General features: G+C 38.6%; 1 protein-coding gene across 3 annotated transcripts in view; it reads right to left on the bottom strand.

The window, feature by feature from the left end:
- TRPM3 (transient receptor potential cation channel subfamily M member 3) overlaps positions 1-17,962 on the bottom strand; it is a 385,669-nt gene that overhangs the window by 54,019 nt on the left and 313,688 nt on the right. For all 3 annotated transcript variants that reach the window (XM_066568608.1, XM_066568609.1, XM_066568607.1), the window contains exons 9-12: positions 17,834-17,906; positions 10,718-10,818; positions 8,784-8,918; positions 6,122-6,172 (exon numbers count right to left, since the gene is read on the bottom strand). In XM_066568608.1, the coding sequence (XP_066424705.1) occupies positions 6,122-6,172; positions 8,784-8,918; positions 10,718-10,818; positions 17,834-17,906 (360 nt within the window). The remainder of the gene's footprint in view (positions 1-6,121; positions 6,173-8,783; positions 8,919-10,717; positions 10,819-17,833; positions 17,907-17,962) is intronic.

The raw sequence follows: 17,962 nt of genomic DNA, 5'->3' as shown, positions 1-17,962 counted from the left end.
TTTTCCTGCACCAGCTCTCACCCACAACTCATCCTGGCATCTCGCATCTCTGCTGGCATCTCTCTGGACTGCCTCTTCTGAACTGTCAAGGCATGGTGAAGCAACATCACACAAAATCTTTTGTTCACATGGGACCAACTCCTTCCCATCCTTCAGTGTTTCCTTCCCATGTTCCAGGAAACGAAGAGCAGGAGGTAAGATTGGTGTTACAGCTCTAGAGGACTTAGACAGTACATGAGCTATCATTATTACTAGTTGCTAGGGGAAAGGAGAGTCTATCAGCATTCAGTCTTGGAGTTATGTTCAAAGAATACACACCCTTGCTTAAGTTTCACACCAAGAATTAGGAAAGCATCTGTGTGTATGAAAGCTGTAATAAACAAAATACCTACGTGGCTAATTATTTTGGGTTTTTTTTTTATGAAGAAAACTACAGGCCTAGAAATTTTTCTACATATTCTCTACCTGAGTTCCTTACATATTTTACTAAAAGCCCCTTTAAACACATTATCTAGTTATGTAATTTCCAGCAGAGCCATGGAGATTGTCTCACAAGAAATGAACTGAGTTTGTGGCAAGGGCCATTAGCAGGATCCTGGAAAAGATGCCTACATACTTCTCCTTCCATTTCTTTTCCTTTCCTACCCTGTGTTAGATATTTCTATATACCTATATCTAAATAGATGTATGTGTATGTGTGTATGCCTATGTATATCTATATGCCTGTGTGTATGTACGTGTATATGATGTCTTCAGCGTGTACTTTTTAACGTGAAAGGAAACAGAATGACAAATACGTCCACATCTTACTGTCATTTTTATGGGAACTCCCTTGCACACATCTTACTACTCTTCACTTTCAAATCTGAAAATGGCATCACTAAGGTTATGAGTTCTCCAGTGCTTGGGGGTTGCAAAACTAAGAAGAAAGATTTCAGTAACAGATTGTCTCCCACTGCATATGAATTCACTCTGAGTTAATGGGGCATTTCTATTCTCCAGTTGCAGTGAATCCAATGGGACATCTTGTGTGCTGAACAATTTCAGGCTGAGCTGCACTCACAGATGTGCCAGTCAAGTCTCTGGGGGGTCTCTGGCAATAGAGGAACAAAACCCCAGTGTGGGCACACCTGCTGTGCTATTCCCTTCAGAAAAAACTACACAAGGTAAACTCTGACCCCTTTGCAGGAGGAAAGGACTAATGGGAAGGGAATGAACCCAAATGAAAGTTTGCCTCCTTCTCTAACTCTCTGCTTCTGAGTTGACTGGATGAGAGGTCACGTTTCAGTAAGCATTCCCTACCAGAAAAGAAGGCATGATTCAGCAAATTGCGAATAGATCACCTGGCTCTAGAGACCTCACCAAGAAACTTTTCAGATTTAGAGAACCCTCTCTGTTCTGCATGTCACTGTGCAAAAGAAATGACTACAAAATAAAGGTGGAGAGACAAATTATCCTTCTGTGTACTGCGAACAGTAGCCTTGAAAAAAATGATTATTACTCTAATAAAAAAAATTGTCTCATATAGCCAATATTGCAGAAGGACCAGAAATTGTAACTCTTCAAAGCTTCAAAATTTTTCAGTGTACTGTAATAATCTAATGTTCTATAATGATATACAGTACAGATTACAGTGAGTCTGTAGCTTCTTTAATGTGTTCATTAGGAGAAGGCTAATAATTCACATGGAGCAATTTTATGACTATCATGTCTTGCTTGAAATATCTGCATGTCTGGAGATATCTGCCTGGCTTCTCTGGAGATGTTCTTATTAGATTAGAACAGAGAATCACTAATGGAGAGCAGATGGCAACTGGTTCTGCAGAAGAGAGAAAATGGATGCAAAGATCCTCCTTCCTTTTCTACTTCAGCCATGAAGGACAAGGCTTATTTCCTGCCCTGCTACCATGATACAAGCAGCATGCTGCAAAGGCTGAGGAAGGAGAGAAGGAGGTTGTGCTTTCATAGTGTACCATGCCCAGCAATCAGCTGGCATTCAAAGGGACAAAAAATCAAGCAAATTTACTGGAAAAAATTGAGTTGCCAACCATTTTTAAGTAATGTCCTCCAGCATATCTTCTTGCAACCTTCATAATCTTGTTTAATTTGATGAGTGGGGGAATTACTATGGTTTGCAAGAATGTGTATTAGCTTAGATAATTTGGACATGGTAACATTTATGCTGAACAGTTTAAAAAAGATAACATCTAAAAATTAAATGAAAAATAAACCTAAAAAATTACATTTTAAAACGTAAATTCTGCTAGGTTTGGTTGGTTTTCCCCCTAAAATGTTCTTGTCTTCCCAGAATGTGTAAGAGGATAATTCTACTAGAGCAAGGATGAAAGGATTAGCAGAAATGGGAGTTGCACCTCCAAGGCAGGACTCCTTCTAACTTAAGGTCTTCACTCAAACTGAAGGCTTTAATGTTATTAAGTAGCAAAAAACATTTGAGCAGTTAAAGAACCACAGGCATCAGGGTGCTACATGTATTGTAAATCTGAGTTTCTTGATACAGTTTTGATTTCTAAATTTTCATGAAAGATTTAGATAAAAAGATTCCAATAAAATAACTTTGATAAAAGATGTATCTAAACCTCCCAGATAATACTGAAACACTTCACTAAAGAAAACTCCCAAATCCACAGGAAAAACACACATTTCATAAACATTCCTTTTCCAAAGTGTGAAACGCTAGTAAAGAAGACTGGACCGTCCTAGTGAGAGGAGTCACACACATGCAAAAGCACTTGCTCTGTCAGCAGACAGCTTGAACCACCCTGACAGTGCTAAGAATGCTTGTAAATGAAACACAGTGGTGCAAGTGGGACAGAACTGCCTCAAGAACAATAAGAATTTGGATGAACTAATTCTAGTGCAGTCTAGGTGGTCAAGAATGACGAAGTAAAAAGTTTGATTTTGAGGTAAGATAGTTGTTCTGGTTAATAATCAACAAATCTTTTAATGCTGGGACAAACTCTTCAGTGTTAATGCACAATTCTTCTCCTGAAGAAATTTCAGGTTTAAACTGTAGCTAGTCAGTTGTAGTACTTTTTTCACTTCAAGTGCATTTTTGTGTCACCATGTATCAAACATCTGAGTTTGCATGCTGAGAAAGAAATAATACTGCCAAAATTCTATACATTGCTAGTTTGTTTTTTGGAAATGCAGATGTGCAGTAGCAGTCCAAAAAACCCCCAACTTTGGAAATGTAAATAATCCTGAAGTGGAGTTGAGATCTGTTAATTATATACAATGTTTTGGATAAATGAAAAAAATTATTTTTTTTCAGTATTAATTACTACTGATCTTCATCAGCTAGTTGAGGCAGGGAAGGATTTTTTTAAATTCATAGAGGGCAACCTCCAATTGCAGACAGGGTGTCCAGAACAGCCACTGTCTGATTCTTTCTGCTTAGCCTGGGTACATTGCTGTGTATCGTCTATGGAAGGAAGCCAAAGTTAAGTTTGAAATCCTGGACCCTTGACAGGAGATGGCAAAATGGCCATGAGGCCAAAACTGCAGGCAGGTTGGCCCTGCCATGTAGCTGTGGAATTGAGAGGACTGAAAGGTTATCTGAGGCAGAGTCATTATGACATAATTTGTCTTGTTAATACATGCAAAATTTATGCACATTCAGATTACTGTAAATTCTTTAAGATTTTGTCTCCAGGCCTTTACAGTATGCTGCCTAGGCTATCAGTCTTCACAGCAGTATTTGGAAACCCAAAGGGAAAACATATTGCTGTATTATATCCACATGTGTGTGCACGTGTGTCTACAGGCTGCCACAAATGGAATGTGATAATATGACTTCTGTTGTTCTCATTATTTGCTTTATGAAGCAGGCAAGATTGTTTTCAAACAAAACAAAACAAAACAAAACAAAACAAAACAAAACAAAACAAAAACAATACTCTCCTACTGATTTATACAGCTATATAGTACAACAGTAGTAAATTACTGCTTCTATGATTTTTAATATCCATTCTCTATCTGAGAATCCACAATGATCAAGATGCAATTTTTTAGCATACACCCTTTTAAATAGTGCAGGTTTTAAAACTGAGAGGTACATGTAAATGCACAGTGTATTCCATATCAATTAGGTATTGTCTCAAGGTGGTGTATTACATACTTTGGTGTTTATATTCTGTGATGCTGTAATTAAATCTGAAAGGTTAGGTGTGTGGCATCAAAATATACATGAACTCAAAAAACTAGCATCAGCAGTGTGGTCTGTCTTGCATGCATGATGGACCATCAAATTGTCAAATGGTGATGTGTCCATTAAGAAGTTTTTTCCAAAGAGGTGTTTTCATTTAAACTGTTGTCGGATCTGAGGACTGATTTATGGCTTGGTTGATTGGTAAGGGATCTGCTCAGTTGTCAGGGCTATAGCGAGCTGTCACTTCTCCTTATGAAACCTGGCTGTTCTTCATCCTGGACAAAATGAGAAATAGAGCCCCAGAGGTCCAGTTTTCTTGAGGAAGGTGCTAAAGAGCCATACCAGGCTGTCTGTTTTCAAAGCCCTCACCTATGCTCATACGACTGATTCAATGTAATTGGAATTACTGAAGATTTTAGATATTGACAGAGGAAAGAAATATAAATTTATGGAAAGAACCATCACTTACTAGTTAGAAATCACTATGGAACAAATAATGTCATCAAATATAGTGTAAGTTTATTCAGTGTCTATTCATATACATCCATGAGTACTGATCATCTTTGCCTACTTTGATGCCTTTTCTTTCAAGAGTTTCTTTAAACATACATATTTAGTTAGGGGCTCAGAAAAAAGAGATACATATTATTTAGTTACTCAACATGCAATTTGCTATGCCTTTGAAGAAGATCTTGGAAAGGTGATTCTGGTGAAGAGAAGGCATTTGGAAAAAAAAGTAGAAGACCAATTATGCTTCTTTCAAATTCATGAAGGCACATAAATAACTGCATATTGAGTAATAAAATATTCTGGAAACTTCAGCTTCAAAAGCAGTATCCATTCTAAACAGATTCTAGCTTCACTCTGCTCAGTCCAAGGGGATTTATGCATAGTTTCTTTTTGTAGGCATTTCACACTTTTCAACGGTCACTTAATACCCTATACATAATTGGACAATGATGATGTAATTTAACACACCAACCAAAGAACACCACCAGAACCTTCCTAACATGCTACTGATTACTCTGTAAAATTACTTAGTAAAAAGGTGCTGTATGACACAATACAACTCTCCTCTCTTAGGTGGCTTAAATTCTGTCACTGTCAGAAAAAAACACTAAAACCTGTGCTCTTAGAAAAAAATACTCTCTCCTTTTAAAATTTTCTATCTAGTTCTACGTACAGAGATATCCTTTCCTAAGTATGCTACCCTTGAGGTCTGACTTACATAATGTACAAGGCTCTAATCCGCACATTCTCTGGGAGAATACTCAAGTTGATGAGGTCATTTGCAGACTCAGTCTCCTTACTTGATCCATATATTTAAAGGATAAGGGATTTTTATTCCTTACAGCCGCTGTAAGTCTTTTAATCCTGAGCACAGTTGTAAAGTTATTTGGTATCTCCTTCCTGCCACTAGACCTTTCAGTATTTCCATCCAGCTCTTCTAATAGATTTTTATAATTCAAGATTCTTGAAATTAACATGATAAGGGTCGGGGGAACTTGCACTACTAATTTTTATATTTCTGCTGAGGAATGTACCACACAATACAGAATGAGGAACTGTTTCCAAAAGCCAGGATCCAGCACAAGGGTAATAGCTATTTTACAGGCCTGGAAGTAAACTAGCAACACAGAAAGTAGCTTAGACAACAGTTGCAGGTATGGAAAAATACAAGTAACAGCATAAATCCACACAGTATGTAAGAGCCTACAATTATGGCAGCAGACACACTATTACTCAAGCGTCTAAAACCACAGAGAAAGCAAGCCAAATAACTTGCTAATTGTGCTTTGTATGCAAAAAGTTCATATTTGGAGCACACAGACAGGACATTCTGTACTGGCAAGAAGGAGAAGACTCTGACTGAAAGCTCATGCAAAACAGAGATTGTATCTAGCTACAAAAAAACAATAACATTATTTTCAACCTACCGTCTATTCGACTCACCTTTTTCACGTCCCTGACTAAATGATGCAGAGTGTTGGATGGTCCATGTCTCTGCAAAGGACAAATGAAGAAAAACAAAATAGTTTGCACAAAATATAAATGTTGAGATAACTTTCTCACCTTGCTGGTTTAGAAATCAGGCAGCCGAGAGCACTTCAATTGTACAGTGTTATCAATTAAAAAAAACCCCAAACAATTACAAGAGCATTATTTCACCTGTTTTTCTCTTTTGTAGAAAACTCTTCCTTAAGAAAACCCTATGAACTGCCACAGTGGATGAAAACTGAAGTCCTATGTATTGGGTTAGGCTCCTGGCTTAGAAAAACCAGGAGCACAGCACAGCCTCTGGGAAAGAGTGGAAGCAAAACCAACTGCTTTAGTACTGCTTTAGTCTTAGCCTTCCTGCACTCAGGACTTCCAGTTCCACCACTGGTGGCTCAGAGGCACTCTGAGCCTGGCTTTGCATTGAGGCTGCCTCATCTGAAAGCTGCTCCCTGTGAACGCACATGCATGTGAATGCAGAATGCAAAGTCTATGAATTTTTCCAATCTTTTGACTCCAGCTGTCATTGCAAAAATATTCTGCAGAGGAGTCCCGCAATTTTGATCATACTACTACTACTACTACTACTACTACTACTACTACTATTACATCTTACTTTATTTTCTGCTTTGTTTTTGACTGTTGCTTTTATAAAGAGATTTTTATAAGAGGTCTCCTTGGTTGTAGCTGATATGGATGAGACCACTACACATGTGTAGAGTCAATGTTTCCATATATGCGTTGCTTTGCACTTCCCAACATTTAATTTTACGTAATCCCATCTCTGAGCATGATGAGACTTACTTGTGATTCTTTATATGCTGCTTCAGATTTTCTAAAACACCTGCAAATATTATTGTCTCTTCTGTAGGTACCATTTTTCAGATCTTACATAAACAAGCTGAACAGCTGTGGTCTTCTAGGGTCTTCCATGACCCTGGTCATAATGTCCTTTTGTGGTCAAAATGGACCATGTTTTCCTTCTCCCTGTTTTTTAACATTCAAGTAGGTTTTAAACTAAAATTGTCCCTGATCTTCTAAATCATGGCAGCTACATTTCTTTAATAACCTTTGAAATTTTAAAATACTGTCAAATTTTTGCAAAAAAAAAAAAAAAAGGAACCAAGGGCAACATTCTTATTCTCCTGCATGCTGATTGCAGAAATAGATTTCCAAGGCTTAACATTTTCCTATAGAAGCTTGATAAACTCTTTGTTGACATAAAATTGATTCCCTTGCCTGTAGTTCTATACTTTATTCTATTTTTACAAATTTGCCATAGCAGAGGTAAGATTCACTGGTTTGTAGCTTCACAGGTCATTCCTAAGTCTTATGCTGAAATATGGTCATTTTTAACTGGCCATGTAATTTTTTTTTGGTGCTAAGGCTACTATGGATGCATTTGGTCATACAGTATAATTAGCAGTTCAGGCATTTCAGAGCCTGGGTCTTTTGGAATTTGTGCATGAAAAAATGTATGTTGATTTCTATAGCAATAAATTTGTTCAAAAAGCCCTTCTTTTAGCTGGGGAACTGAAGACTTCTGTCAAACTTATTCCCTGTAAAAACTGGCTTTTGTACAAGAACTACCATGCTTATCCCTGTTACAAGGAAGCTTGTAGGCATTTGTTTTTAATACTTGTAGGCATTCTGTTTTTAATATAATAATAGATGCCAGTCAATAGGCAAAATGTAAGCTGACCAAAATTCAGATGGGAGTTTGTCTCTAGGGTAGCACATATGTACATACATACGTATCTATCTATCTATCTATCTATCTATCTATCTATCTATCTATCAATCTATCAATACCTGCCTCTCCAAATTTAATGAATCCTTTTCATTAATCCTTTATGAATATTTGATATTTTGCAAGACTGACTTCTGGTCACCATCAGAGCGATACACATCCAGACAACAGTCCAGTGTAGCAGCTTATGACAGCAAAAACTGGGAATTCTACCAACTAGATTGGCCTTGAAGATTTTTTTTTTCATTACACATAAGAAGTTTGAACTTTCTGAACTACTACCTAAGTAAGTAACAATACTGTGAATGCTGGAATGTATTTTGCATTTGAGAATTCAGAAGCAGACTTAATTTGTGCAGTTTTATATTCACTTTAATTGTAAGGATTAAAAACTTTCAAACAGTTTTTTAAAAGTCAAAGGTCTAATTTTTGGAACGCAGTGGGGGCATGCGGAAGCCCTTCATTCTAACAGAGACTGATTAAGAGGTGGAAAATTTTTCTGAAACCATATTGTCAGGAGTCATATAACACCACTGTATCAGTCCTAAATTGCCAGTGACTGTCTTCCAGCCAGTACCACCTGCCTAAATCTTAGGTTTGTCATATTGGAATTACAATGACAAGAAATTAGCTGGCACTTTGTCAGGCTTATTTTGTATCTTTACAAAATCCATACAGCAGATTATGTGGGCAAGGCACAGCATGTCACACTATATGAGAGACAAGCAAGAGAGACATTATGGACTAATGAAAAATTTCTGCAGCAGGTGTTGACTGCCTGGTGCATCATCATCATCATGCCATTACAATACAAGTCGGAGCTAGAACAGTGAATATAGAGACAGAAAATTTGCCTTAGGCTGGCCCTACCGTATTGTACAATTCCTCTAGCCGGGAGATGGTGAGAAAACGATGCATGCTTACTCCATTTTCTATGAGTAATTTCACAAAATCCACTCTGTCCAACACCAGTGCATCCAGCATTGCTTGCTCAAGGGAGCCCACCTGCAAAGCAAGTGATTAATTGAAGCTGTTCCTGGGCGTGGCAGGCTACATCCAGCTGGTTCAGTCACTCCAGCACAAGCAGAGGGACTGACAAAATTCTGAGGGTTTCTCTTCTAAGCTTGAAATGGAATAATCACGGTTTTGATCTGTAACAATTTTTCTAATTCAGGGCTGCATTTCAAAAAGGAATATTAGAATGCTGGTTAAAATACTCTAGGAAAAATTGTTTAGGACAAAAGAACTGGAATCCAGTAAACTGGAGAACCATATCTCTACCTTCACCATGTCATTATTATCATTATTTCTTTGCCTGTCAAACATTTTATTTATATTAGATACACTTGTTATGTGTCATGTGCACACATAATGACTTTAATTCTGTCTTTTCTAGAGTTTTCTTGTGTTTGTCATATGGAACATCAGGGAAATTTGAATACCCAGGAAACAGAAATAGCTTCAAAATTTGCATTCCTTTGAAGGCCCAAATGCAAGAGGTCTTCTTACACAAACCCTCTCCTTCTTAACTCTTGGAGGTCAGGCAGAATTAGGAGGATGAGAAATTATCTCATCCTTCCAGCTTTTAGCTTCCAAAATGTTTGCAGTTTGCAGAATTTATTCAAATTTTTGCTATGATGTGGTGATGAAGAGATAACAGTGAAGACCGTTCAATGCCATTAAAATCCCTCCTGTGTTTTGACGTGTACTTATGCCCAATATCAAAGACAAAATAAATAGTCCTGCTCAATCCATGACTGAAAAGGCAAGGATTTTTTACTAGCTTTTAGGGGTAGCAAGCTGTAGAAAGCTACATTTAAAGCAAGGATACTTAAACAGAAGCTTTTCCCATTGTTATAATTTTTCCATGGGGAATTGTAAATGCTCATGTAATGATAGCATGTGAAATTTTAATGACAGTGATGAAACAAGTGTCACATCAGTGACTAATATGGTCCAGCTGAAACTCCTAAGTGAATAAGTTGGACTTTAAGGAGATGCAGATAAGGATGTAGACCTTCCTTTTTTTTTTTTTTTTTTCTGTGTGACCTCTGCACCTGTAAAAGCTGTAGCACAATCAAGGAGTTGTCTTTTCCCTCTCTGCCTGACACAGTATTCAATAACTCCTCTATTTACAGTCCTCCCACTCCTGAAGAGAATCCATACCCCTGGTGCTCCCTGAGAATGGTATTAGCCAGGGAGCAACTGAAGCACAGGACGGTGCAGATGTAGAGCAGGCAGATGGATGCAGAGCAGCAGTGGGAGCAGAATTAACACCACCAGAGGTCTGGAGCCACATCCCATTCCTGGTGACACTGCTGATCAGCTCCTGCAGTCTACCTGACCTCCAACATTTGTATGGTGTATTTTTTATGTCAAACCTTCACCTCACATTCAGTATTTGCATATAAAAGCGTGCTGCTTGAAGAGAAAAAAGAAGTTTTGACTTTCCTTGAATTTATAGTCTAGCACTAAAATACGGCTGTATACTCATTTTCCTCAGCTTGCAGAATCATGCTTGGTAGCATAACTCTGGTACTTCCCGTTTTTTCAGCGGTATGGTGTCCTACTGTTAAGGCATCGCTAGATGTCACCATTTCCTTGGACAATAGAACACATTAACCTCTCTGCAACTGCGCCTGCCTTCAGCTACTGTGCCTGGGAACCGTGTGCTTGGCACGACCCAGTGTATTTCAAACCACACTAAAACCACCACTGCAAAGAGAATGGATTTAGTACTCTGTAGGGTGCAAAGTGTTTCTAACAGAAGATGCTGTGTGTATATACACATATATATACTGTACCGGCCACTGCTGCCCATAAATAAAGATCTGGCTGCGGGCGATGTCCACTCTGTTCCAGGCTAGTGCTAGGCTCAGCTGGTCGGGAGCAGATGCGTTCGCTCCTGTGGACACAGACAGGGGAGCAGGGAGGAGAGCAGGAGAAAAAAGAAACAAGAGATTAGGCTCAGTATGCCCTGGTAACTCCTCTTTGTGAAGAGTCTCACAGATGTCCACATGATTTCTGCAACTCATCTCATATTAAAACAAAACGAAACCTTCCATTTCACCTGTAAAAAAAAAAAAAAAATCCGTTTTCAAATCTGCATCTCTAGTTCTCAGATTGTCTTACACACATTAAATATTTCCTCATATTTCCCTTCAAAATACTGCAGATACAGGTGATATCAGAAGAGGCAATTTTTGGTTTCTCTCCTACTGAATGTGAAGCAAGAGAACAAGCCAGGATACAGATGGAACTGCAGGAATACACACACCCCCACATGTATCACATGAACGTGCACACACACACACACACACACACACACACACACACACAAACATACGTGCCTCTGGCAATTACAAGAAGATTCAACTCATACAGACACCATTGATTTCAGTAGTTCTTCATGTTTTTGGCATCTTACACATTCCAGCTGGATAAGAGGCATAGGAGGGAGTTTCTCCCCTACTTGTACCGAAGCATCCTGGTGGGACAAATTTCCCTTCACATATGAAATACCCATGTAAGTAGGCATTCTATAAAGCTTGTGTCAAGGTATAATATATCCAAATTAAATGAGAAACTATGCAGATGATAAGATGGATTCGGAGCTCTTTGTTTTTGGAAGGGAGGGTATGATTTTCCCTGCAGTTTTAATGGACATTGTGGGACATTCCTGTCACACATCCCTGCTGTGCTTTTTTATTTCACAGCTCTCAGCTAACTTGTAATAATAAAACAGCATTTGTGCTTCAATGTCAAAGCGAGAACTGGCCTGAATGAACAGATCAACCAAATAAATAAAGGGCTCTTTGACCTTTAACTACATTTCTGCTTGCAGTGGTTAGGTGATTGTATAAGGGCTTATTTTTTAAAGACCTCATATCTCTACTGTTATTTTGTGTTTATTAATTCTTATACTGATATCATGGAGTGAGGATAAATAAAAGCTTTTCATTACTTCAAAGCATTTTTGTCCCCATTTCAGTACAATTCAAACCCACACACTGTTCCAGTTGAAAGTGGACTCTGAAACTGGAGGCAATGAAAACATAAAGCTGGCTGCTGAAATTCTCTGTGAAGACCTTAATAAAAAACTTTGTGGAGCTTAGCCTATAGTTTAATTTCATAACTCTCAACTTTGAAGTCAGTTTACTGCTGATATGGCCAATTCCTTGTCAATACCTACAGTAATTGTTTGGGAGATGGTGAATTGTGAATCATCCAAATCACATTCATACAGAAATGAGCTCTGATAAAAAGTAGACAATGCAGGAAGAGAATAGAATTGAAACAAATGAAGAAGGTAAAAAAAAGTAAAAATACTTCTGTGACTTCTGTGGCTAAGATGTATCAGGAATGCCCCTTTTCATAAGACACAACTTCTCATTGCTATGTACTGCAACACAAACAAGAGCTCTCAAAAGAGACCTCAGGGGGGATGCCAACAACATCTGAAACTTTTGGAGCTTCTTACACAAGCAATATGCAAAATTCAAGAACAGAAAATATTTACCTTTGGGAAAGGCAAAAATGTCTCTACATTTCTACATCCCAAGATTTATTTATAAAAACAGAAAAAAAAATACCTGCAGTGAGTATGATAGTGTAAGTTAAACACAGAGAGCAAATAATGTTCTCCCCCCTTGTGAAGCAAACAAGAGATGTTCTCATCAGATCTCTTCCTTCCCAATCATGTGCCTGTAGGAGAAGTAAGAGCTTTAGCAGGTGCTTAGTCAAGGTTTTTGGTGAGTCATGGAGGAAACACATGGGTGAACTCTAAAACCTGGGGGCAGTGATGGTGATCCCACAGCCTGACAACATTTCACACATGTGATGAGAGAGCTCCAGTTCCTGATTTTCCTACAACAGCCTATGATAGGGGTAGCCAGAGGTGCCATCTTGTTAGAAATAATTTTGGATCAAGAGCGGATCAGACGGACTTGGGGAGGGAAGGGGGCTGTTTACACTGCCCCCACTTGAGGCAGAAGTCAAGCTAAATCACTGAGGCTCCAGGTAAATAACCTCTGAGCCCTAGCAGGGAGCGATCTCCAGTTTGTGGCAACTGACCCTAGAAGCCCTGGCCCTTTTCATGCTTTAGAAAAGATTCAGCTGGCAGATAAATAGAGGGTCTTCTGGTGCATTTGATCACAGGAAGGAATGGCTGGCATGGGGCATGAGGTGGTTCCTGCTCATCCATTCACCAAAATTGTTTTCTTTGAGCATGCTGATTGCTCCAAATACTGAGCAGAGGGGAAAGCAAGCCGTGGTCCAACCTGTGTCCTTCCCATCTCCCTTCATTGTGCTTAAGGCTGCCAGCAGTGGCCGAGTTTTCCTGTTGGCGGATGTCCAGTCCCAGAGTTGATGCTCTTCTCAGCGCTTGCTGCCACGATGTTTGAGTTCATTGTCTCACAGAGCACTGCAGGTATCTGGCAGTAGAAGGAAATGTGTGGCTTCTCAAGGGGATGTTGTACTCCAGGTCTGAAGCAGCCTATCAGCTAGGGTGTCGATTATGGATGTGCATGCTGGGGCTCTGGTGCATTTGGTTGGATGAGTGCTTCCACAGTACAGTTTTTGGCTGGAAAGCCCTTGCTTCCTTCTCCTCTTTCCTGACTTCCTTGAGGGGTTTTCAGATGAATGTGGATAACACTGATTTTACTTAAGAGGAGAAGGAAAATCAAAGCTATGAATGTTTGTACAGAGCAGCATAAGGGCTGTGGATACCTTTTAATTGATTTTATTCTAGGATAGAACTGATGACCTTTGTCTCACATGAAAAAGGAAGTATTCAGGCTATTTTAGGTAGAATTCTACCCACGATTAAGAGATATGAATGATTCCACTCATATAAGAAAAACTCCCCAGAAAAAAACATGAGATGGCCTTTTTAAGATACAGTCTGCTTTCAATCATTTCCTTGACTGCATTTAGTGCCATAGAATATGGACTTGAGTCAGCAGGAAGAATCCAAAATGTGACCTCTCTGGGTATGCCTGTCACTCATGAGTGTCACTGTAACTTGCTCAAATCAAAGCCAAAGGATATTTGGGAAATACATAAGGTAGAGTTAATAACCTATTGCATTGTATTATTTTAATTACCATATCATACTTATTACATTAAATAATGTTTTGGGTAATATGAGTAATGTCTCTGTAATATTTATTCAGTATTCTGGTGTCTGGCTGATTCTAAGATATGTTCCTCAAAAGAATGTTTTGAGACTATGACAACATCTGCAGCGTGACCCCTCTTTTCATCTGCTCCTAGAAGAAAAGTTGCAGTTGGGATGCAATACATTGTTTTGGCAGTATTTTATGTTGGTATAGATACCACTGGATATAGATAGACTGCTGGGACAGCTGTTAGTTCCTGCAGATGTTAATTTTATGTTCTTAGGCTGCCATCCAGCAGTGCTTGCATAGACTCTTTTGGTAAAAAGTCACATTGTCTACTCAATATTTTGGACTGAAAATGTAATAACTCCTTTATGATACAGCCTGGGACTATAAACTGAACGCTGTCTCCTCGGGGAGCCAGGGTACACATCAGACAATGAGTGCTGTGCACTTGCAGGATTACTGAAGAGCTTTTATGTACTTATTACTACAGGCTTTTATGTACTGGCTAAAGCTTACTGTGACCAACATAAACCCCTAAAGGATTCTCCTGGAATAGCCTATGATCTTGGTGCTCAGGTATCTGGAAAGATGAAATGACATGAAACATCTACCTAGACAGAAAAGGTTGTGGGATATCAATTTCCACAGTGCACATAAGCCTGTCAGTGTCCTCTTTGAATCAACATCTAAAGAAAAGAACTAGATTAGGGAAAATGAAAAAACAAATTAACTTTTTGCTCAGTGTCTCTACAGGTCCAATGCTATCTCCTGTTTCAGCAGCTTTCTAGTGCAAAGGCTGCCTTTCCACAGCATTTGCTACAGAACCATCCTGGCAATTAGGAAACCAATTGACAACAGAAAAGCAGATAGCAAAAACAGCTACAAGTGCAGTAACCAGATAGCTGACCTAACTCTGAAACCTTTTTGTGTCTGTGATTTCATGGTTGGCAGACTATCCTTGACCATCTGATACTACATGATGGCTATTCAGTGAGCATGAATCATGACTTACTCACAGGCCGGAAAGTATGCAGAACTTCAGCTCTGCTGCAGCCTAGCATGGTTTATCCCAGCAGGTACATGGCAGTAATATCACTGTATGCACATACCACACAGCACCTCTCCCTTTCCCAGTGCTGACAGTAGCACTGGGGAGGCTTCTGGAGCGCCATCTGAAAAATTGCTGGCACTAGTCTGCTCCAGACATTGCAACAGCTTCGTGAACTAGGATCTTTGAAGCCACTTCAAAACAAGTGTTTTTTTAGACCATCTCCATATGCTGTCTTTAACTTCCCTGTCATATGCCTTCTGCTTCACTAGCAGCTGCAAAAGGACAAAATCCATTATGGTGTGAGTTCCAACTGCTCAAGTTAAGAGAGCACAAACAGTTAAACTGTATTGATAAACTTGCCTGCTATAAACTCATGCCTTTGGAAACTTACTTCCCACATTTGTGTCTCTCAACATTAAAAAAAAAAAAAAAGAATTTGCAAACCATATGCTGTTGTGACATCCATGCAATGTAAATTGATAACCAGTTTGGATGCCATTCTGTAGTTTATTGAAGATCACTTCCAAGAAAGATAAATCTTGCTGACAAGATTAAACAAGAGCCTTGTGAAAACAAACAAAGAAATAATATATGGTGCTGAGTTTGGGGCTTGTGGAATATGCTGTACAGGAGATCTCCTGAATTGGCCAGTGTGTCTGGTGTGGGTTTAAAAAGAGATTAGTTCATCACAAATTTTACACAGCAAATAGGAAGTGATATTTTGTGTTTCCAAACCCTTGTCCCACTCCTCCATGACCAAATCACTCACGCACAGGTGGGATGGTCATTAGCTGATATGCTCCTCTTGCACTACCAAAAGCTGCAATTTCCTCATCAAGAAGACTGAAAAAAAGTTACTGGTATTCACTTACCAGTTTCATACATTGTTCTGCTCCTTTTTTTTACACAGTACTTGAGAGTAGGAAGAGATGAATTCTTAAATTTAAATTTATGAATGTCAAGATAACTCAGACTCAGTCTTCAAATCTCTTAATTTACTGATTACAATTATTATTTTTCTTTAATTTTAGAGACAATAAACTGTAGGAAGTAAGTTTTCAATGCTGTGGAAACTCTAATGCCACGACAATTTCAATGGCATGAAAATTCCAAAAGGAAAAAAAAACCTATTTATTTTACCTATTATAAATAAATTACTTATTAAAAAGCAATAGACAAGTGGTTCAGCATTGCTACCCTAGCCTTTGATGAAAAACCCAAGTATCCATCAGGCTAGTGAGGTATATTTTCAGAAAATCAGTATTTTTCCAGGTGGGCCAGAACACCTGTACAAAGACACGGTGTGAATAAGGACAACTGACTTGGCTGAGACAACAGATCTCGTCTTTGCACATATTGATTAAACACCTTGTGATCAGGAGGCTTACATGAGCCAGAGGCACCTGATGAATCTGATCTTCACTGAGTACCTTCATAATCAGAAAGTCCAGAGGAGCAGAAAAGATGAGCTGTAAGTCTTAGTTCCTCTGGCTCTTTCTTGAGCAAGAAACAAATGTTGCTGCCATCAGCAGATTTTCAAATCAAGGTTCTCAGACAAGCATGAAAGGAGGTGTCGAAAGTACTTACACAGATGCAGACATCTCCTGAGCTAATAAAAGTTTCTTATGATGACTTGCATTCTTAACATCAAGAGAAAAGGAAATTTTATTTTACTAAGAGGCCAACAGCACCAATTAAGTACTTGCAAAATGGATATTCCAGACCAGGGAGGACTGCTCATATAGTGAGACAGCAACCGCTAAAACAGTTGCTCATGTAAATACTGCAAAAGAACATTTCAAATAGAAAACAATCCCTCACAAGCTTGTGACTTATTTTCTTCAGGCTTCTAAGAGTCAGTTTTCAGAAGACTCCAGGGATCTGTGTTGCGATACAGATCTTGAAAACACATTTAGAAAAAGCGGAATCACAACTCTAAGACATTCTGTGCCTTATTAATAGAAAACAAGAGCAGTACTTTCAGGGATTGTCTTAAGAACAAATGTGAAGAGAATACCTTCACACTGAAGGTAATGAAGGATTCAGTTACATTTAAGATAAAAATGAAACCTACAATTATATTATTTCCAAGGAACAAAAGAGAAATTTGGTGATAGATGAAATTCTTGATTCTTGTTTTGAACTAATTTTTTAATTAATATAGATCAGGGTCTATCATGAACTGTAGCAATAGCAAATTTAAAGTCAACGTTTTAAGAGCAGAAGTGTAACATGTAATGGCTTAGAATGATGTAAAAACAAGCCAGGTTTAAGATTAAAAGGCCAACCATCCCAATAGCTATGCTCTTAAATCTACAAGTGGAGGCTGAAAGGAACCTCACACTACTTCCGGACTTTCTAGGGATGACTACAGGTAACATCTTACTTTGTCAATAGAGTCAGCTTTATCTAAATGGATGTTTTAGCTACCAAGGTAATCTGAGTCTGAGGAGTTCTTTGGCTTCTCGTGAATACTGAGCTTCTCAAGTAACTGGTGTTGGGGGTCACCACTGGTATTTCTTGTGACACATCAGTGATTGTGGAGAATAAAAATTCAGAAAGGAAAAACAGTAGCTGTTTAAACATTAAAGAAAGAGCTGGGTTTGTATAAAGCAATTAGAGCAAGAAGCATACTTCAGTTTCACAGTATAGATTGATCATCTTGATAGATATGTCAATAAATGCAGGTTTCAGGACACCAGAGACACAAAATGGATTGATATAGATTCACTCAACTCTGTTACCTTTTAGTAGTGCTGTCAGGATAGCTAAATCAATATCCTGGTGTCCTTCTGATCCCATTCGAAAAACTGTGATCTGCAATATTAACAGACAATACCATTATTAAAACGAGATTAATTAAAGAAAAACAA

The sequence above is a fragment of the Molothrus aeneus genome, chromosome Z (genome assembly GCF_037042795.1).
Source record: "Molothrus aeneus isolate 106 chromosome Z, BPBGC_Maene_1.0, whole genome shotgun sequence".
Classification (NCBI taxonomy): Eukaryota; Metazoa; Chordata; class Aves; order Passeriformes; family Icteridae; genus Molothrus; species Molothrus aeneus.
Note: the sequence above shows the minus strand (reverse complement) of the source record. Positions and strands in the feature narration are given on the sequence as shown.